The sequence below is a fragment of the Sorex araneus genome, chromosome 2 (assembly GCF_027595985.1).
Source record: "Sorex araneus isolate mSorAra2 chromosome 2, mSorAra2.pri, whole genome shotgun sequence".
NCBI classification, from domain to species: Eukaryota; Metazoa; Chordata; class Mammalia; order Eulipotyphla; family Soricidae; genus Sorex; species Sorex araneus.
In genome coordinates this window covers 324,060,860-324,082,250 of record NC_073303.1, presented here as the reverse complement: position 1 = coordinate 324,082,250, position 21,391 = coordinate 324,060,860, and the positions used below count along the sequence as shown (strand labels likewise).

Genomic DNA, 21,391 nt, shown 5'->3' with positions numbered 1-21,391 from the left:
ACCCACACCACTGGTGCTAGGGGTGGCCACTGGGGTCGAACTTCCCTTTGCCCAGGTACTGGGGCTTGAATCCAGGATGGTACGTGTTTGAGTCATGTGCTCTGTCACTTTAAGCCACACCCCTGGCTACATTATCTTTTTTGGGAAGGGCCACACCAGGCAGTGGTCAAGGGCCTGCTCCTGATTCTCTGCCCAGAGGTCACTCCTGATGTGACTCTACGTGTGGGACTATATGTGGTCCCTGGGATTGAACTTGGGTTGGCCTCATACTTGGCAGTGCCCTAACCCCTGGACTCTCTCTGTGGCCCATCTAAATGTTTAATTTTTTTCTTTTTTGGGGGAGGAGGAGGCAATACCCAGTGATGCACAGGGCTTATCCTGGTGGGGCTTAGGTAACCATCTCAGCCACATGCAAGGCAGGTACCTTACTCGTTATGCTCTCTCTCCAGTCCTGCCTTAATTTTTTAATTGTACAGACTCTTTCAAGAAGTGATAGATGTTTGCCATTAGTAAGCTATTTCATAGTCAAAGACATGGAAGTAGAGAAAGAAAAGGTAATCATTCAGAATCTTATTATCAAAACACAGACTTCTTTTACTGTTTCGGTTTTATTTTGGGGGGCCAAATCCAGTAGCGCTCAGGACTTATCCCAGGCCTTGCTCAGGGAACCATATCATGTGCCTTGGATTGACGCGGGTTAGTTACAGGCAAGGCAAACTAAAGAATAAAGTTTTTCTTTTTTTTTTTTTTTAATTTTTCTTTGCTCTCATAGTTATGCTTTTTCAAGAATGTCATGTAAATAGAACCATATAGTGCATACTCTTTCATCACTATGGCTTCCTTCATTTAGATAAATCCATATGGTTATGTGTATTCTTTCCTACATTGTTCAGTAGTGTTCTGTTGTGTGGGTTGTATCACAATTTGTTTATCTATTCACTAGTGAATGGATGTGAAATTGATTTTAATCTTACTTATAATTATGAATAAGGTTAATATTTACTTTCTCATATAGTTCTTTGTGTTGACCTTTGTTTTCCTTTCTCTTCAGTAAATACCTAGGGGTGAGATTGCTGGTCACCAAAACGTTTGGATGGTCATGATTATGTTACTTGGATGCCAAAATTTGTCAGACAGAATCCAGGATTCCATCACCTCTTAATGACTGAGAAACGGAAGCTTGGTTTTACACTGAAGCTTAGGAACTAGTACTTGAAACCAGATATTCCGAGTGTAAGTCACTTGCTATCTTCAAGATTGTGGTGCTGTTCTCAAGTTTCAGCAGCACTGTTCACATCTCGGATCACAGATCACAATGACACTTGGATTGGGAAATCCTTAGCTGTAGCTAAGCACACTATATTTTTTCTCATTACTTATTTTCATCTCTCTTCTAGAAATTCAGAAGTTCATAAGCTAAATTTTTAATTTTTTTTTTGTTTTGCTTTTTGGGTCACACCCAGCGATGCACAGGGGTTACTCCTGGCTCTGCACTCAGGAATCACCCTGGTGGTGCTCAGAGGACCATATGGGATGCTGGGAATCGAACCCGGTTGACTGTGTGCAAGGCAAATGCCCTACCCGCTGTGCTATTGTTCCAGCCCCAATTTTTAATTTTTTTGTGTTTGTTCTTGGGCCACACCCAGGGTGTTCAGGGCTTACTCCTGGCTCTGCTCTCAGGAATCATTCCTGACCTGGCTCGGGACTGTATAGGGTGTTGGGAATTGAACCCAGGTCGTCTGAGTGCAAGGCAAGAGTCCTACCCATTGTATTACCTCTCAGTCTCTTACATTTTAATATTTATGGTCTAAAATCTTGGTCTTATATCCTAAGATTAGACCATAACCAAAATAACCCCCCATTTATTTTGCATGGAAGCTTGAGATGTCACAGGACCTTAGTTGTGTAGAGAATCAAATTTTCTGTTAAAGTTGAATAATAAAATCCATCTTCAGGAATTCAAAATTCAAAATCCTCGTCATTTTTGAGATTTTTCTTAGTACAGATGTAAAATACATGTAAAATTATTAGACTTTCTCATGGGCTGAAGCAATAGCACAGAGGTAGGGCATTCACCTTTCACGTGGCCAACCCGTGTTCGATTCCTCCGCTCCTCTCGGAGAGCCCGGCAAGCTACCGAGAGTATGGAGCCCACGCAGCAGAGCCTGGCAAGCTCCCCGTGGCATATTGGTTATGCCAAAAAAACAGTAACAATAAGTCTCACAATGAGAGACGTTACTGGTGCCCACTTGAACAAATCGATGAGCAACAGGATGACAGACTTTCTCATAAAACTATGCATCCTGGTGGTTTTTCATTTTATATTAGCGTTTTAAGTCAGATTATCAAATTACCTCTAACCGTGCAGTTAATATAGGAAAGCCCAAATATATAACTTTGTTTTCTATGTGTTACAGTTTTAATTCTTGCCATCGTAAGATAATTGTGATCAATAAACATGGAACATGTAGAGTGTTTCATAGATAAATGATTCCCAGCTATCTGGTCTGCCATGCAGCAAGGGGATGGTGGGAGGTGTGAATTAGAGACCCTGATGGCAAAGCTCATCGCGGGAACTCAGACAAACCACTAGCCCATTCGTCTCATCCTGCCATCCAAACCACATGCAGTGCACACACTTTCTCAAGCCTTGCAGACCAGGGAAGCAGATAAAATGGTTTTTAAGTGGATGGAACACAAAAGAATTAGACGTTAAATTCCAGCTCACTGGTCTTGCAACTCTTAGCCAATGATACTTATTTTTTCTTTTACAAACAGTGATTAAACTTGGGCAATAGAACTTCTAATTGTATTCAGCTACTAAGAGTACATCAGATAATGATACCTTTGATTAACTAACCAAAAAGGTTATCTTGGGCTAAGTATAGGTTCATTCTCTCTAAAAGAGTAATAATTATAATCACTGGCATGCTAAATTAATAATAAATAAGCTTTATACTTCTCGTTTTAATGTTTACGAAGCAAGGATATCTAACCAAAACTGGTGTCAGATCTTAGTCATTTATCCGTTGAATGATATACAAATTTTATGACTTTATTTGAGAAGGGAAGATAATAACTACTTTGAGAAGAACTTTATGAGAATAAGATAATGCTCATAGGGTCTGGAGTGATAGCACAGCAGGTAGGGCATTTGCCTTGCATGTGACCAACTTGTGTTCGATTCCCAGCATCCCATATGGTCTCCCCTAGCAGCGCCAGGAGTAATTCCTGAGTGCTTGAGCTGGAAGTGAGCCCTGTGCATCGCCGGGTGTGACCCATAAAGCACTGCACTGTAGCACTGTCGTCCCATTGTTGATCTATTTGCTCAAGTGGGCACTAGTAACGTCTCCATTGTGAGAGTTGTTACTGTTTTTGGCATATCGAATATGCCACAGGTAGCTTGCCAGGCTCTGCCATGTGGGCGGGATACTCTAGGTAGCTTGCCGGGCTCTCTAAGAGGGGTGGAGGAATCAAACCCAGATTGGCCACGTGCAAAGCAAATGCCCTACCCACTGTGCTATCACTCCAGCCCCTATGAGCATTATCTTATTCTCATGAAGTTCTTCTCAAAGTAGTTATTATCTTTCCTTCTCAAATGAGGCTATAAAATTTGTATATTATTCAACTGATAAATGACTAACCCAAAAAGCAAAAAAAAAAAAAAAAAAGATAATGCTTACAAAACTTAGCACAGCACTTGTTATTATGAAATGAAACCCACTTACGAACATTGAGGGAGGGCTGGCCATAAGTAACTGAAAGCATCAAGGTCGTTTATTTATTTGTTGGTACTTTTAGTGTTCTGTTTCTGTGGTGCTCGGATTCCACTGAGGCACATCGTGGGTATTCCTGGCCTGACTCTGAGGGTTCTTTCCTGGAGGGCTGCAGTATTGGAGGGAGGATCAAACCCAGACAGCTTCCTGTAATATGCAGAGCTTGCGCTCAGCCCATTGAGCTATTTCTCCAGTGCTCAAAGTCTTTTATAATTCAAACCTATTTTGTTTTTGTCATTAAAAACTACTTTACAGGAGAGATAGTGCAGGGGTAAAGCACTTACTTGCCCTGCCTGACCAGCCAGTGCCACACGTGGCCCCCCAAGCAGTGCTGAAAGTACTTCCTGAGCACAGAGCCAAGAGGACCCCTTGACGGCCACAGGGTGGGCTGCTACTCCCAGCCCTGAGAAAAACTAAAAGGTTTAAGTGATCGTTCAGTTTTGTTGTTTTGATTTAAAAAAAAATTTTTTTTTTGCCATATCTGGGTTGCTCAGCGATTACTTCTGGCAGGGCTCCGGGGACCATACGGGATGCCGGGGATGAACCTGGGTCAGCTGCATGCAAGGCGGCACCCTAACTACTGTACCATCACTGACTCCCAAAATGGAGACATTTTTCAAATGTTTTTCTGTGATTCTTGGTTCATAACAAAGTTGCATTTTTAGTATTCTGTCCTTTCGTATTTCTCATACTTAAGTTTAAAGCACTTAATTTTTTTTTTAATTGTCTGGAGATGACTGTCAGCAATGGCTAATAAATCCTGCTGCTAATTTACCTCTGAAGGCTAGTTTAGCACATCAGGAATATCTTCTTTCTTGACATAAAGAAAAAAGACAAACCTAAAAGTTTTCTTGCTGTCCAAAAAGTGAAAGCATACATTTTCAAATAGTTTATGAACAAATATTAAGTAATGAGATTTGAAAAATATGTACAGTGACTAGAAACAAATGAATGATTTGATGGGCTACAGAAAGCTCTTATCCATAATCCTTTCTACTTTGGAAATGAGTTGTTTCCAGTCTTTGATTTGGAAGCAGTCACAGCAAGTGGTTTTCAAAGGTTTTTGCTCTTCATTTGCAGTGAAGTTTTGGGGCTGTTTTGTGTTGCCTAGTGAATTTGTCTCTGTGCTACTTTCCTTCTGGATGGTGTGAATTAGGTGTGTTTATAGAGTTGAAAAGGCATGAAAAGTCTGACTAAAAGAATGTACCAGTTTGCTGGTGGACACGGACTGGATTTATTCTATATCCTTCCAGATCCAGAGGCAAAGTTCTTAGGACAGGCAGTTGTACCAGCCCGGCTAACAGTGGAGAGCTTGCTGGGGGAGAGCAGCCTGATCTGTGCTTTCTGCTGGCAACAGGCAAACCCCTCGCTTGTCTGACTGCTGAGAGGCATATCCCTGACGACCGGAAACTCTTTTGCACAGACATTCAAAGCATGGCTGCCTTGCCAGGGGCTGAGAGGTTAATGCTCTCTCACCAGCTGGAACAAACCCTCCGAAGCCCTCCCCAGCACTGCCTGGGTCCTTCTGACCTGGTGGCCTCTGGGCACCGAAGTGCTGAACCCTTCTCAGTAGCCAGGCCCTCCGGGACTCAGCACTGCTCTGGCACACTCCAGACCCTGCTCGGCACCCTGACCTGCTGAAAGGGAGACAGTGGGGGTGGAGTAGGGCAGAGGAGTCTAGTCGGTCGGTCATTCTCATCTCGCCCACCTGGAAAGGTGTCTTACCAAGGCTCTCTGATGAATGAGCAGGGCTGGGAAATAGCGGCAGATAAAAGGAAGCCCCTGACCAAGAAGACGAAAACATTAGAAGAAAAAGAAAAACAGGAAAAAGAAGGGCTCTCTTTCCCATTTTCTCTTTCATTCCCCCCTCTCTACCTCTCCCCTTTCTCCCTCCTCCCTCCCTTCTCCCTTCTCCCTCCTCTCTCCTCTCTCCTCTCTCCTCTCTTCCTCTCGCCTCTCTCCTCTCTTCTCGCCTCTCGCCTCTCGCTCGTCACCCCTTGCCCCTCGTCCTCCTACCCTCTTTATCCTCCTCTCCCTCCCCTCCACATCTATGCCTGGACAGGCAGCAGAACCACGCAGTTCTCTTAGGCCCAGGTGCAGCAAGGTACGGAGCACAGAGGTCTCACGTATGAGTATGTGACCAGAGACTAAGGGAGGCTGGATTGATGGGGACCACTGGGGTACAGTGCTCAAGGCACCCAGCACAGAGACATGGGTGACAGGACTCGCAAGACTGTGACAAGCTAGACAGATGCCGGATCGGGCAGCCATCCGCTGCAGGTGAGAAGGCGTGGGGACAAGACCAGATCATCATACGCTTTAGGCCACTGAGACACGGTGCTCTGGACCTGGCAGAACCGTGTCATCATACACGAGGAAGCCACAGCCCTTTACTTAAACTGTAGAATAAACTAACTTCTTAAGCATCTGAGGTTTTTTTGTTGTTGTTGTTGTTTTTTTTTTTTTGCTTTTCGGGTCACACCCGGCAGTGCACAGGGGTTACTCCTGGTTCTACACTCAGGAATTACTCCTGGCGGTGCTGGGGGACCATATGGGATGCTGGGAATCGAACCCAGGTCGGCCACGTGCAAAGCAAACGCCCTACCCGCTGTGCTGTCACTCCAGCCCCAAGCATCTGAGTTTTGTGTGCAAACATTTCATTCAATTCTCAAGAACCCGTGACCTCAGGAAAAATCCACTTTTGAGCTAAAAGACACAGGCCCTCAGCCCTTGCCCAGGCTCATGGAAAGCTCCAGATATAATGGGGAGACCGAGGAATCCGCCCAGATGAATCAGAACAGAACTAATTTTGCCTAGAAAAAACACTAACACATCAGAGTTCTGCAAACTACCTGCAGAAGACCTTCGAAACAGTCCCAAAGCTGCAGAATGAGACATCACAGGAAAGAATGGCAGCAAAGAAAGCATGAAAGAGAATTGGGGCTTCATAGTACAGGGGTTAAGGTACGAGCCTTGCATGCAGCCAACCCCAGTGCAACCCCCAGGACCTAGTGGTCACTGTGCACTGCTGGGAGTGGTCCCTGAACACAGAGCAAAGTTGGGCAAGTGTTGAATTTCTGGGCTTTCCCCAGCAGTCCTTAGGATATGTTCCTAGCCCTGTGCTCAGGGATGGTGCTCAGACCACGTGCAGTGCTGGGCACCAAACCCAGGTCACCTGTGTGCAAGGCAAGTGCCTTGCCTTCATACAGTCTCTCTGGCCCTGGTAAATCCATTTAAAAAATTGAATTAAAAATATTTGAGAAAATTTCAAACAGAAACCATAGAACTAACGAATATGGTTATTGAACTAGAATGCAGTAGAGGGAAATAAAGCAGCAAAATGGAAGAAACTTCAGCAAGCTTGAAGGTAAAGTAGTGAAAAACAGCTCAATGAAAAAAAATGAAAGCAATGAGGATAATAATGTAAGAACTCTTGGGGGCTGGAGCGATAGCACAGCGGGTAGGGCGTTTGCCTTGCATGTGGCTGACCCGGGTTCGATTCCCAGCATCCCATATGGTCCCCTGAGCACCGCCAGGGGTAATTCCTGAGTGCAGAGCCAGGAGTGACCCCTGTGCATCGCCAGGTGTGACCCAAAAAGCAAAAAAAAAAAAAAAAATAATGTAAGAACTCTTAAGGGGCGGCAGGATATTGGGAGGAACAACCTTCAAATCATGAGTTCCAGAAGAAGAAAGAAGCTTTCCTATTTGGAAATAGTGACCCATATCTTAGCAAACAGGGAGCGTTTAGGTGCTTAGGTGCAGGATGGGTTGAAACGCTAAGAATTCTGAACAATGTTAGCCAAATAGATACACACCACCAACACAAAACTAAAAATGACACAGATCTGGATTGAAGAGATAGTACAGTGGGTTGAGTGCCTTGCACATAGCCAACCAGGTCTGACTCCTGACACCTGGTATGGCCCTCGGACCCTGACAGGAGTGATCCCTAAGCACTGCAGAATATGACCCCAAACCCATAAACACAAATTCAGGGTGAGAGATTTATATAGGGGGCGAGGTGCCTTTTGTGTGACCAGTTCAGTCCTGGACATCTCAAGTGCAGCCAAGAAGGTGTCTCCACACCACGGGTGTGGCCCTGGGGGCTTCCAAGCATCTGCAGGGCCCTGGGGAACCCCCAGCACAGCAGGAGCCGTGCAGCAACCCAGACTCAGGCCCTTGCATTGAGTAAGTCTCGAGAGGGGTCCTGATGGCCTCCTGAGCACCACTGGGAGATTCCAAATTTAGTAATAATAAAATGGCACAAATCAAAGCTAAAGAGAGAATACTAAAGCAACAAGAGAAAAGTAAAATTCATATGCAGGGAGCCTGTGGAAGAACATCAGCAGATCTGCCTAGAGGCTGGAGGGGAGTGAGTGCCTGGTCCCGAGGTGCTCGGTGGGAAGAGCCAGCCAAGAAGAAGCTTCCAGAAAGATTATGCACTTTTGAGGGAGGGATAAAAAAAACTTTTTCAGACACACAGCAATTAATTGCCACAAAACAAATAATCCAAGAAAACTTTGTGGACTTCTATAAAAGGAAAAGAAACCTCACTTGGAAATAATAAAAATAAAATTAAATAAACTCATAAAATATGGGCAAGAAGAATTAATAATAGCAGAGACTTTTAAGTTCAAGTTGACTACTTTTTTTAAGTTCAAGTTGAACAGAAAATTTCTGTTCTGAAATTTTTAAAATTTCAGATACTGTACTTTTTTCTGTTCTAACATTATTTGATTCTAAGAATCAAATCGATCTGATTTCTTTAGTCAGATTCCATATATACATATATATGCCTGTGTATGTTATTAACATACTATACACACCCTCATTGAATGTAGTTACACCCAGCATTTGGTTGAACTCAGTGTTGGTCTGTATTGATTTTTTGTCTTCTGAGATGGGTCATGTTGCCCTAAATCTTTAATTAAATAACCTTGAATGCTGTCCCAGATGTTTCATCTAGTCTGTTGCGTCTGGATTCTGTTGTATTTCTTAGGGGAGGTGTAGGCAGGCAGATGTTCCCCGCCTCCCGGGCTGCTGCTTCCGAGTCCTGTTCCTCCAGCACCCTGCCCTTTGTCGCTGGCCCCGCAGGCTGTGGACCACCTGCTTTCAGCTGCTGTGCCCGTTCTCCCGAGGGTCGAGCACAGCACGTGTGTAATTGTGGCATTCACTGGAGGTCGCTGGAGCGCCCATCTGCTGGCTAGGGGACCGCATTTCTGTGGTGCTGGGGACCAGGTTTCTGGCCTTGTGGCACGCGCATCTTCAGTGGTGCTGGGGTCCAAGTTTCCGATCTGGGCGCATATCTTCGGTGGTGCTGCTGGCTCTCGTGGTGCTGCCTCACCTGTCTCAGACAGCATGCTCCATGCTTGGTACATGTGGGCAGCAGTAGGGTTCAAATTCCCAGCCTCCAGACAAGCTCAAAAGAAAACCTTAAGGGGCTGGAGTGATAGCACAGCGGGTAGGGCGTTTGCCTTGCACGCGGCCAACCCGGGTTCAAATCCCAGCATCCCATATGGTCCCCTGAGCGCCGCCGGGGGGGATTCCTGAGTGCATGAGCCAGGAGTGACCCCTGTGCATTGCTGGGTGTGACCCAAAAAGCAAAAAAAAAAAAAAAAAAGAAAACCTTAACGTGAATCTTTGTCTCTGTGTAGCTGTACAATAAAGAAGATTGGCTTCAGGCCAGACTGTACAGCGGGGAGGGCATTTGCATTACATGCAGCTCACCTGGGTTTGATCCCTGGCATCCCATATGGTCCCTCAAGCACCGCCATGAGTAGTTCTGAGTGCAGAGCCAGGAGTAATCCCTGAGCATCGCTAGGTGTGACCCAAAAGGAAAAAAAATAAAAAAAGATTGGCTTTAAATTATTCCCCCTTATCTTGGCTTTGAATAGCCTTTTACTTTGTATGCTGCAGTAAATTGTAACTCGTTACACACACTACCACAGTGTACACTTTTGTGAAACTGACATCTAACAGACATCTGTTAAGAGGGTGTAAACACATTCAATTTTGAAGGCTAGATAAACCAGGCAAGTTTAAGCGGTTATTTTAAAATTGGCTAGAGAGATTGGGCTCTTACCCTAACATGGTACTCATTAGCTGCTCCTTGCTTTGTGCTCAGAGGTCACTCCTAGCAGTACTCAGGAGACTGCAGTGCCAGGAACTGAACTCAGCCTCTTGCAGCTAGCCCTGCCAGATATCTCTCCAGCCTCCAAGTAGTTTTCAGCATTCGTAGTTTTTGCCTTCCCATAACCTAGTTGTAATCTTAGGTTTTCACCTAGCCTTTTCATCCCAACTTAAAATACCTTATAAATATCAGTGATATTTATGTACAATAAAATACTTTAAACAAGAATTTTTCGGGGCTGGAGTGATAGCACAGCGGGTAGGGCATTTGCCTTGAACGCAGCCGACCTGGGTTTGAATCCCAGCATCCCATATGGTCCCTTGAGCACCGCCAGGAGTAATTCCTGAGTGTAGAACCAGGAGTAACTCCTGTGCATCACCGGGTATGACCCAAAAAGAAAAAGGATTTTTCTAGGGACTGGAGCAATAGTACAGCGGGTAGGGCGTTTGCCTTGCACTCGGCCGACCCAGGTTCGATTCCCAGCGTCCCATATGGTCCTCTGAGTACCGCCAAGGGTGATTTCTGAGTACAGAGCCAGGAGTAACCCCTGTGCATTGCCAGGTGTGACCCATAAAGCCAAAAAAAATTTTTTTTCTAGACTATTAAATCTACACCCATTTTTAAATTAATATGATATTCAGTAATACATTTAACAAGCTTTCCCTTGAAAGAGTGATAGGAGAAGAAAAGATTTATTCTTTGAACAAATTTAGTTTTTGAGGATTGGAGGGATAGTATGAGGGTAAATCCCGTTCACAATGCCAACCCTGGTTCAGGTCCTGGCTCTGAATATTGTCCCCGGAGCCCCACTAGGAGTGACCCGGGAGTGCGGAGTGAGGAGCATGTCCTGAGCACTGCCTGGCACGTGGTACCCAAACCAAAATAAATAAACAGATAAATTGGCTTTGCTGATTTGTTTCTCCTAAGTAAACAGTATAAATATAAGCAACTAAAATAGTTAAAGAATATAGTATGAAAAATGTAAGTTAGAAATAACTTTATCTTGGAATGAAGGGATAGCTTAGTGTAAGTGAGCTTTGCATGCTGCCAACCTGGGTTTGATCCCGGTACCATGTATGATCCTCGGAACCCTCCTGACTACAGAGCCAGGAGTAATCCCTGACACAGCACAGCTATAAAACTAGAGAATAAAAAGTATCAGTATCCTTAACTCTGATAGTGTTGTTGTAAAAATGTGCACTCAGGGTATTGGGGAAATAGCACGGGGGGGGGGAGGAAGGGGGCAGGCTTTCCTGTGTGGGACCCCACATGTGCCCCCGTGATCCTTGGCTCTCTTCTTCTTGGGCCCTGCTGTGGAATCCTCTGGGCCATTGGCCAAGCATCATGGGCGGGGCCCCTTGACCCCTGCGCACTGCTTGGAAGGTACCCCCCCAAGTGTATACAGGGAAATGTTCTCTTACTCTGAATGTTCTCAGAAATGACTGAAAGATAAGGTTTATCACTGTCCTGTTGTCTGAAACAGGACAAAAAGATTTGTATGGATGAACAGTTTACAAAGTATAACTTTGATAATTCTCTTTTTCTAGATTTCTGGGTAAATTGCAAATTCTCTGAACCATGTGGAAAGGCTCTCCTGTAGGGGAATTTTTTTTTTTTTTTTGCTTCTCTGATTTTATTTTCTTTTATTTTTTGCTGTTTGGGGGGGGGTGGTAGCAGCGGGGCTGGGTGGGCAAACAAATTAACATCAGACAAATTAGAAGAAAAAGAGCAAATTTAAGTATCATGCAGATGAAAACTGTACTGTACATGGCTGTACATTCTAGAGTAAGTAGGACAAATGGAAGTTTTACATTCTTGAACACGTGAAGCAAGTGAGGGTCTGATGGGTCAAGGAGGAGGAGTGGGGTCTCATGATAGGAGGGGAAGAATTTATGGCCAGGCCACATCCTGCAGGGTGTCTGCCCTGTCATAAGCTCGGTTCCATACGGTAGGGCCAGAGAGAGAGTCCCATGAGTCTTGCATGCAAGCCCTCCCAGAAAGGACCTCTGAGCACGGAGCCAGGAGTCTTCCCTGAGCACCACTGAATATGGCCCCCAGACAAAAACAGCGACAACAAAATGATAGGTTTCTCAAAAAAAAAAAAAAGGTTTAGAAGCTTTGCATGAGGAAAACCCATGCTTGTTCTCCAGCACCTCCTGTTGCCCAAGCACTGCTGGGGGTAGGCCGAGTACATTGGGTATACCCCCCATTTCTAGAGATGACCCTACATTTGTATGATCTTTATTCTTGAAAGTAACAAGTACAATTTTTCTTGAGGCTTGCAGACCTTGTTTCTGTCAGCCTTAGTTCCATGCGCCAAGGTGACACCTAGTCGAAGCCTAGTCTAGAAGTCTCGGAACAGACCTGCGTTAACACACTGGGAGAGGTTTTTTCCACTTCAGGAAAGACTGTTCTGTCTGCAACACACATTTCTCTCCTCCACTTTTTCCACTCTGGAGAAGCCAAAGTGGAAACATGTTCTCACTTGGACATGTTTTTCTCTTTCTCTCCCATTACATCAAAGTAAATGTCTTAAGTTAAAAACAATTTTATAAAAAATCAGCCACACTGGGAGAGACTTACCATTGTCAGACATCACCAGTGTTATGAAGCATCTCTGCCTCTCAGGAACCCCCTGGACTTCCTTTGACTGGGGGTAGGGGTGTTTGGTTTACACGCCACAGTGCTCAGGACTACTCCTGACTCTGTGCTCAGGGAAGACTCCTGGCGGTGCTCAGTGGAACATACGGGGTGCTGGGGATCTAACCCAGATCAACCGTATGCAAGGCAAGTGCCCTACCCGCTCTTTCTGCCAGGCCTGAAAAGCTACTAAGACCTGCACAGTGTTACATAAATGTGGCCTGACTGGACACAATTCCCAATTCTGAAAATACTAAAACTTGCATAGGTATGAAATCACAGACACTGACATCAGATTAATGATTTAGTTAGAATGTTTTACCAGGATTGTTTCTAGAAATATTGTTGAGTAATAGGCAACTTGGAAAAGAAAAAAAAACAAGGAATTAAAATGTCATTGTTGCAAAGTTATGTTATACTAAATTGACAGACTTTCTCAACCATCTAGAAATGTAATGAGTTTAATAGGAATAAATGTTTCATGCCGTGTCTAAGGGTTTTTTGGGGGGTTTCTTTTGGTCTGGTTTTGGTGTTCAGGGATTGAACCTGTTTTGTTTTGTTTTTTCTTTTAGCTCACTCCCTAAGGCCCTTATGTTTGTTTTTTGAAAATCATGTATTTCATAAACCAGGGAAAGCCAAGGAGGCAGTAGGGATTAGAGAATTTCCCCTTATTTGGATTTATGAGGCGTGGCCATCTGTAGCCAGGAAGTTATAGAGACAAGGGCTACAGGAATTGCCCGCACTGTATTAACGGAGCCAGAGTTAGCGTTCCTGTTCGTGAGTCTTAAACCTCCACAAAGGTGAATGATTTAGCAAGTCCCTGCTGGTTCTGCTCTCTGTCAGCTAGCATCTTTGGGCCCGTGTTTATGAGTGCTTTTTCTGGAGGGTGGGCATGTCCACCTGACCTTCTCCCGGGCTCTCTGCGATTCCTGCCGCATAGACTCAGTCCCCAGCCATCTCGAGACCACCTGGGAATGGGCCCTTCTCCCAGGGGCTCTGAAGTTCCCCGAACAGCGAGGGAGGGAACTCATCACCACGGCTCTGCGAGCATCTGTCACAGAAGGCACAGAATACTATAGGCCAGTTGAAAGCAGTTTTTACTGTATTTATTTTGGTAGAGAAATAAAACCTTTGCTCTCGCAGAGAAACACAAAGCCGTTTTTAAAAATTGCTTTTATTTGCCCTCTATGTTTTGAGAAACTGCAATTTTCTATTAGAAATGATCTATTTGCATTAACTTGGGCAGTGACTGCCACTAAGAGCCGAAAAGTAAGTTTTGTTCTTGTACTGAATTATTTTACAAAGATGGCAGGGGGTACAGTTCTGGGCTACCATGTAAAAAGTTAGCTCTGTTTGAAATAACATAAAAAGCATCCAAGGTTCATTCATTGAATGTGTCTGATAAATATGAAACTGTTTTATAGATACTGATACTCCATCAACCAATTTGTGCTACTTTGGTAAAAGCCATTTCAGGTAAATAAATTACTGTGAAGGCAGAGAGTTCAGGGCTTCGCTGTTAGAGTTGCTGGGAATTCTCAGTCTGAGCCTCTGTGCCGTTCCAGGAGCTCTGCCAGTGCCGCCCTGGAGAAGGGAACTGCTCGTGCTGCAAGGAGTGCATGCTGTGCCTCGGGACACTCTGGGACGAGTGTTGCGACTGCGTGGGTAAGGCGGACGCCCGTGGGCTAGGTGGCGCTGCAGTGGCTTTTGCCAAACAGTGTGGATGCACTTCACTTGGGTTTGTTTTTTGCCACACCCAGCAGTGCTCAGGACTTACTCCTGGCTCTGCTCAGGGATCACTCTTAGCAGGCAAGAGGGACCATATGGGATGCTAGGGATCAAACCCAGGTCAGCTGCATGCAAGGCAAGTGCCTGCCCACTGTATGTCACTCCAGCCCCCTGCATTCCACTTCTCTGTGAAAGGTCTGGGGGGAAATAGGAAGTAGTTCCTCTTGAGAGGTAGAAATGAATGCACTACTTTGATTTTTTTTAAAAAATGCATGTTTTGTATAAGACGTGCATTATAGGGGCCAGGAAGATAGAATGACAGGTAGGGTGTCTGCCTTACATATAGCTGACCTGGGTTCATTCCCTGGCACCCAGTGTTATGGTCCCCTGAGCCTATCAGGAGACCCCTATCCCAGAGCCAGGTGTGGCTCCAAAAGAAAACAAGACATGTGCATTATGTTTCTAAGTAAAAAAGAGGCACTTAGTATATTCAAAAATATATTATTTCCTTGCTCAAAAGACCTAGGAATTGAGCTCAAAAGATCTAGGAAAAGACTGAGCAATTCAGCTTCTTGGCATATGCCCTAAGAGGCAAAAAAATCTATTCAGAAAAGACATTTGCCTTCATGTGTTCATTGCTGTGCCATTCATAATAGCCAAAATCTGGAAGTAATGCAAGTATTCAAGAACTGGGTAAGAAAGTATGGTATATATATGTGTGCGTGTATGTATTACATATATATTAAGTACACATATATGGTGTGTATATATACCTAGTACATACACATAGTACATATATACGTGAGTGGATACACTACTCAGTTATAAGAAAAAAAAATGATTCAATTAGGTATGGTATTGGAATTATATGCATGAGAAATCATTATTAGTAGTATTGTAAACCACAGAATTTCAATCAGTAAAATTTTTATGTAAAACACATAGAAGTGTAGTCCAAATTTTTTTTTTAAATGCAGTTTGCTGCTCCATAATAAGTGTGGAGAGTATCATGCTGAGTGCAGTTAGTCGGGACAGGGACAGACACAGAATGACCTCCCTCACATGTGGGGTGTAAAGAGACATGGGAGGGGGAATAACAGTCCCCAAAGGTAGCAGAAACCAAGAACTGGCCTTGGGTAGGAGGCTTACCTCAGGAGGGGCAGGGCGTTAGATGAGGGTCAGGGCGACACTGTGCCAGTGTCGGGAGGAAGTGAGCACTGGGGGACCGTGTGTCTCGGGATCGTGTTACGAATGAAATCTGCCATTAACAGGATTGTAAACGTGGGGCCGAAATAAAATTGGAAGAACTTAAAAAAGAAAAAACAGGCTGGAGCTAGTATGGCGGGTAGTTGCCGTGCAGCCGACACACCACATTTTGTCCCCCAAGCACGGCCAGGAGTGATCCCTAAGAGCAGAGCCAGGAGGAAGCCCTAAGCATCGCCACGTGTGCCCCTGCAACCCCCCCCAAAAAGCAGCTCCCAAAATAAAACACAAAAGTGCCAGGACCTCAGCCAAACTGCTAGCATGGTAACTGTTTGAAACCCTAATGAAAGGGCCAGAGTGAGGCCAGACTGAGCACCTGCTCTGCGTGCAAGAGGCCCAGAGACCCCAGGCCACTGAAAGGGACTCCCACACACCAAGCTGGGAGGCGAAAGGCACAGACCCAAACCCCCTAATGACAGGATGGTTTTTCATTTTTTTTCTTTGAAAATACAACAGACTTAATCATGAACAACTTTCTGTATATCTCACTGTGGTTCAACTAAAAAATTTTTTTTATAAAGGAAAAGAAAATATAGTTTTTCCTTTCAGGAGTAGTCTTGCCCAAACATAACCATTGTAAATACTCTCTTTGATTGAATGCATATGTCAGAATTCATAAGAAAAAGGTTATGTTTTTGTTTGTTGAGTTTCATTTTGCTAAATATGTTAAATTGGTACAAATGTTTGTAATAGTTCCCAAACAAGTACTTAAGAACATCAGAAACTTAGGAATTATCCATGCCTCTTCAGGACTTATTTTCAAAGCTGATGCATTAGTTTAGAAAGCTGACAAAATTGAGTTTAGTTTATCCATTTGGTCAAATAGTACAGTATTCCCCAAATCACCCAATTTCAAATGCTTTCTACTAGTAATAGTAGCTACTTCTATTTCTTTTTCTTCTTTTTAATTTTCTTCTCCCACTCGTGGCTGTGGTCAGGGCTTCCTCCTGGCTCTGCCCTTCAGGATCACCCTTGTCAGGGCCATGCGGAGTGCCAGGGATTCAACCTATGCCCGATGTCTTACCACTGTACTGTCTCTCCAGTCTCACTAGCTGTTTCTTTAGTTAGTTTTCTTCAAAGACAAAGACAAAATCATGAATTTTTTTTTCTCTTTAAAATCTGTTACAGGGGCTGGAGAGATAGCACAGCGGGTAGGGCATTTGCCTTGCATGCGGCCGACCCGGGTTCAAATCCCAGCATCCCATATGGTCCCCTGAGCACGGCCAGGGGTAATTCCTGAGTGCAGAGCCAGGAGTAACCCCTGTGCATCACCGGGTGTGACCCAAAAAGCAAAAAAAAATAATAAAATAAAATAAAATCTGTTACATAAATTATGAGTCATAGCATAATGTTTAGGAACAATTACAATAATCTTTTCCTCCCTTCAAACTGTTAGGTAAGATACATAACTTAAAAATGTACACCCACCCCCTCCTTCTTTTTTAATTTTTGGTTTTAGGGCCACTTTGGACTATGCACAAGGGCTTACTCATTGCTCTGTGCTCAGGGATCCCTCCTGGTGGGGATCAGGGACCATGTGTGGTTCTGGGTCAGCCGTGTACAAGGCAAGTGCCTTACCCCTAGACTATCTCTCTAGCCCAGCATCTTTTATGTTCTGAGGATTTCCTGATAGCCCAAAGCACGTGAAAATGCTGTATCCTCATCTAATGAGAAACGGAGACTAAAAAGCTTGAATAAACCCCCTCAGCACAGACTTCCATGAGGAAAGTCACAATCCAAGCACATAGTCTGGCTTCTTAGGATCCGTGAGCCCCTCTTTGACTATAAAATCCCATCGATTCTGTATGTTATACATGACCTGATACTCAGCTTCCTGTGAAGGTGGTATCATTCTGAAATTGTAACCGTAGCATTTATTTACAATCATCATAGCTCTTAAGGTAGCAAATATAGGTAGCAGAGAGAGTAGAGGGGATGAGGCACTGGCCTTGCATGCTCTTGACTCCCTCCCCATGCTCTGCACCTCACATGGCCCTGAGCACAGACGAGGGATAAGCTCGAGCACAGTCAGGTGTGGCTCCCGACACCTGTCCTCCGAAAAAAGATAGCAAAATTATGTTGGCTTTCGCAGTATTATCAACTATTGATTTTTTTCATAATCTCCATAAATTGGGATTAGGGACAAACTGTATTTTGCGAATGCCACATTTCCCCTTTGGGTTCAGCCTTAACATTGAAAAGTGGCCCGTTCCAGGGGGCTGGAGCAATAGCACAGCAGGTAGGGCATTTGCCTTGCACGCGGCCGACCGGGGTTCGATTCCCAGCATCCCATATAGTCCCCTGAGCACCGCCAGGGGTAATTTCTGAGTGCAGAGCCAGGAGTGACCCCTGTGCATCGCCAGGTGTGACCCAAAAAGCAAAAAAAAAAAAAAAAACAAACGAAAAGTGGCCTGTTCCAGGGGCCTTGGTGTGGCCCTTTCCCACATTGCCTCTGGCCCAGCTGTCTGGCATTCTGCACCGACTCTACCTGTGGATACACAGTAGAGTGAGGGTCACTCCTCGGGGGCGGGCGGGAGCGAGATGGCTGTGTCTGTGAAGATCAGGGCCGTGTGCCAGCGGCGTCGCCGTCTCAGCAGTGCGGTGCTTCCTGCCCCACTGCGGCTGCTGCACAGCAGGAGAATGGGCCTGAAAGTAATGGGAATTGCTTTGTTTCTTCCTAGAAAAAGGCAAATTGAGGTCATTTTGTTCTTTTTAGTGGTGGGGTGCCACACCTGGTGATGCTCAACTCCTGGCTCTGAGCTCAGAGACCACTGCTAGCGGGATGGCGTTCAGGGTCCTACATGAGGGGCTGGGGTTGGCCCCAGGTTGGCCACACGCACCATCTCCCCAGTCTTATGCCTTTGTTTTAGTAACTACTTCAGATCGTTGAGTATATTATTCTTTGCTGTTCACTAGAAGGGGACAGGTGGTAATTTCATAGCACTGTCTCACTGTCGTCCCACTATTCATCAATTTGCTCGAGCGGGCACCCATAACATCTCCATTGTGAGACTTGTTACTGCTTTTGGAATATCGAATACACCACGGGGAGCTTGCCAGGTTTTGCCGTGCAGGTGGGATACTCTCGGTAGCTTGCCGGGGTAATTTCATAAAGGTTAGTTAAAGTAGAATCTAAGACTGAACTCTGAAATTCTTCATACTCTGTTACATCCAAGTCGATTGGTCAGTCTAGAATGCCTACAGCACCTTCTGTCCGGCTGTTGCCACAAGCCCTCCAGACTGAGGAACTGTTCCAGATGTTAATTGGAACAAATAAGCTGTCCCCAAACCTATTGGTTGAAACCATCGTCGTCACCTCATTGGCTCCCGGCCTGCACTGGGGCAGGCTCTCTGGTCAGGCGTCAGCCTCTCCCCTGTGGCAGAGGAGCAGCAGGACCTGGGTCCGTGGGGCACTGCACGCCACTCCTTCCCAGCCTGGCAGCAGCAGCAGCAGCAGCAGCAGCAGCAGCACGGGAGGGCCCTGGTGGGCACGGGACATGGGCTGAGCAGGCTGCTCAGTGGCCAGCAGTGGCCTGTGAACTTTCATTCCTTCCCGCACCTAGGCATGTGCAACCCTCGGAACTACAGCGACACCCCTCCCACGTCCAAGAGCACCGTGGAAGAGCTGCACGAGCCCATCCCATCTCTCTTCCGGGCACTCACAGAGGGGGACACGCAGCTGAACTGGAACATCGTCTCCTTCCCGGTTGCCGAGGAACTCTCGCACCACGAGAACCTGGTCTCCTTCCTAGAAACCGTGAACCCACCGCAGCCCCAGAATGTGTCTGTCCCCAGCAACACCGTGCATGCGCCTTATTCCAGCGACAAAGGTAACTGCCACCAGCCGCCACCTCCAAGCCTGGGCACCCGAGCAAGGTCAGCTTTCAGGGCAGGTGTGGGGGTGAGTCTGTGGTCGTGAGCGGGCCTGATCCCGGAGCAGGGGAGCAGGCAGCCAGGCGTGTCGCGCTTCCTTCTCGCCTGGCACATAAGCTGTCCGGGAAAGAGGAGAACCTGCTTCTGATTCTGATACTTAGACCGGCCTTTCTTTGTTCCTTGCAGCAGTGCTGCTTACATAATGCAGAACTGTTCACTATCAGGTGACGGTCACTGTCTCATGAAGCCAGATTTTTAAAACAGTGTTGGTACCAAAAATGATCCTAAGCTTATTGGCTAAATTTTGTTTTGTTTTGTTGTTTGGAGCACACTCGGTGATGCTCAGGGCTTATTTCTGGCTTCGCACTCAAGAATTGCTCCTCGAAGTGCTCGGGGACTCTGCAATGCTGGGGATTGAACCTGGGTTGGCTGCATACAAGGCAAATGTCCTACCTGCTGTACTATCACTCAGACCCATCATTGGCTCGATTTCTTTATGAGTAGATGGGATTATCAAATTCTGATTTCCAGGTCTAAATCAACCGCAGTCAGTTCTCTGCTATTGATTGGAGATGACGGGGAAGATAATAAAATGAGTGAATGAATTGTAAAACTGTAAAAGGTATATTTTTAACAGTGAAGATAAGGTAGGTAGATAGATAGATAGATAGATAGATAGATAGATAGATAGATAGATAGATAGATAGATAGATTTTTTTTTTGCTTTTTGGGTCACAGCTGGTGACGCACAGGTGCTACTCCTGGCTTTGCACTCAGGCATTACTCCAGCCCTGATATATTAATTTTCTAATGTGATAAGTATGTAGTGTTTATCAAAAAAATCTGTGATGTTTTCAAACAAGAGACTACATAATTTTACTGTGGGAAGAAAGAGTAAGGCAGTTAGGAAAATTGCAGTTGTTTCTTAAAATATTAGGTGAATAATAAATATTTTGATGATATTCTCATTTTATTTGACTTCCTTATGCCCTTCAATAGTACTTCTGTCTGTCTAAAATAGTATGAACTTTGGACATCAAGAGTTAAAGCAAGGGCTGGAGCAATAGCACAGTGGGTAGGGCGTTTTCCTTGCACGCAGCCAACCTGGGTTCGATTCCCAGTGTCCCATGTGGTCCCCTGAGCACCGCCAGGAATAATTCCTGAGTGGATGAGCCAGGAGTAACCCCTGAGCATCGCAGGGTGTGATCTAAAAAGCAAAGAAAGAAAAAAGTTAAAGCAACTTCTGGCTTTTAGTAAAAGTTACTCCTGGCTCTGCACTCAGGAATTACTCCTAGTGGTGCTTGGGGGGCCATATGGGACACCAAGAATTATTTAAATTCATAAACTAATCAACAGGTCAGGATTTTTCAACAATTTTTAGTTGGAGAATTCTCTCCCTGTAGGAAATATGATTCGGAAATGTCTAGCTTAAAAAAATAAAACCTGGTGAGGGACTGGAGCAATAGCACAGCGGGTAGGGCGTTTGCCTTGCACGAGGCCGACCCGGGTTCGATTCCCAGCATCCTATATGGTCCCCTGAGCACTGCCAGGGGTAATTCCTGCGTGCAGAGCCAGGAGTGACCACTGTGCATCACCGGGTGTGACCCAAAAAAGAATAAATAAATAAATAAATGAATAAATAAATACAATAAAACTTGGCAGGGTACGGTTCCACCTGAGCAACGCCAGGGGTAATTCCTAAGTGCAGAGCCAGGAGTAACCCCTGTGCATTGCCGGGTGTGACCTAAAAAAAAAAAAAAAAGAACTGGGGCTGGAGTGATAGCATAGCAGGTAGGGCGTTTGTCATGCACGTGGCTGACCTGGGTTCGATTCCCAGCATCCCATATGGTCCCCTGAGCACCGGCAGGAGTGATTCCTGAGTGCAAAGCCAGGAGTAATCCCTGAGCCTCGTTGGGTGTGACCCATAAAGCAAAAAATAAATAAAAGAACTAAGATAAATAATTGTTAATAATACTCAGTT

The 21,391-nt window shown here is 45.2% G+C and overlaps 1 protein-coding gene across 2 annotated transcripts in view; it reads left to right on the top strand.

The window, feature by feature from the left end:
• Positions 1-21,391, top strand: part of TWSG1 (twisted gastrulation BMP signaling modulator 1) — a 41,782-nt gene that overhangs the window by 11,451 nt on the left and 8,940 nt on the right. For both annotated transcript variants that reach the window (XM_055128641.1, XM_055128640.1), the window contains exons 3-4: positions 14,112-14,211; positions 19,101-19,367. In XM_055128641.1, the coding sequence (XP_054984616.1) occupies positions 14,112-14,211; positions 19,101-19,367 (367 nt within the window). The remainder of the gene's footprint in view (positions 1-14,111; positions 14,212-19,100; positions 19,368-21,391) is intronic.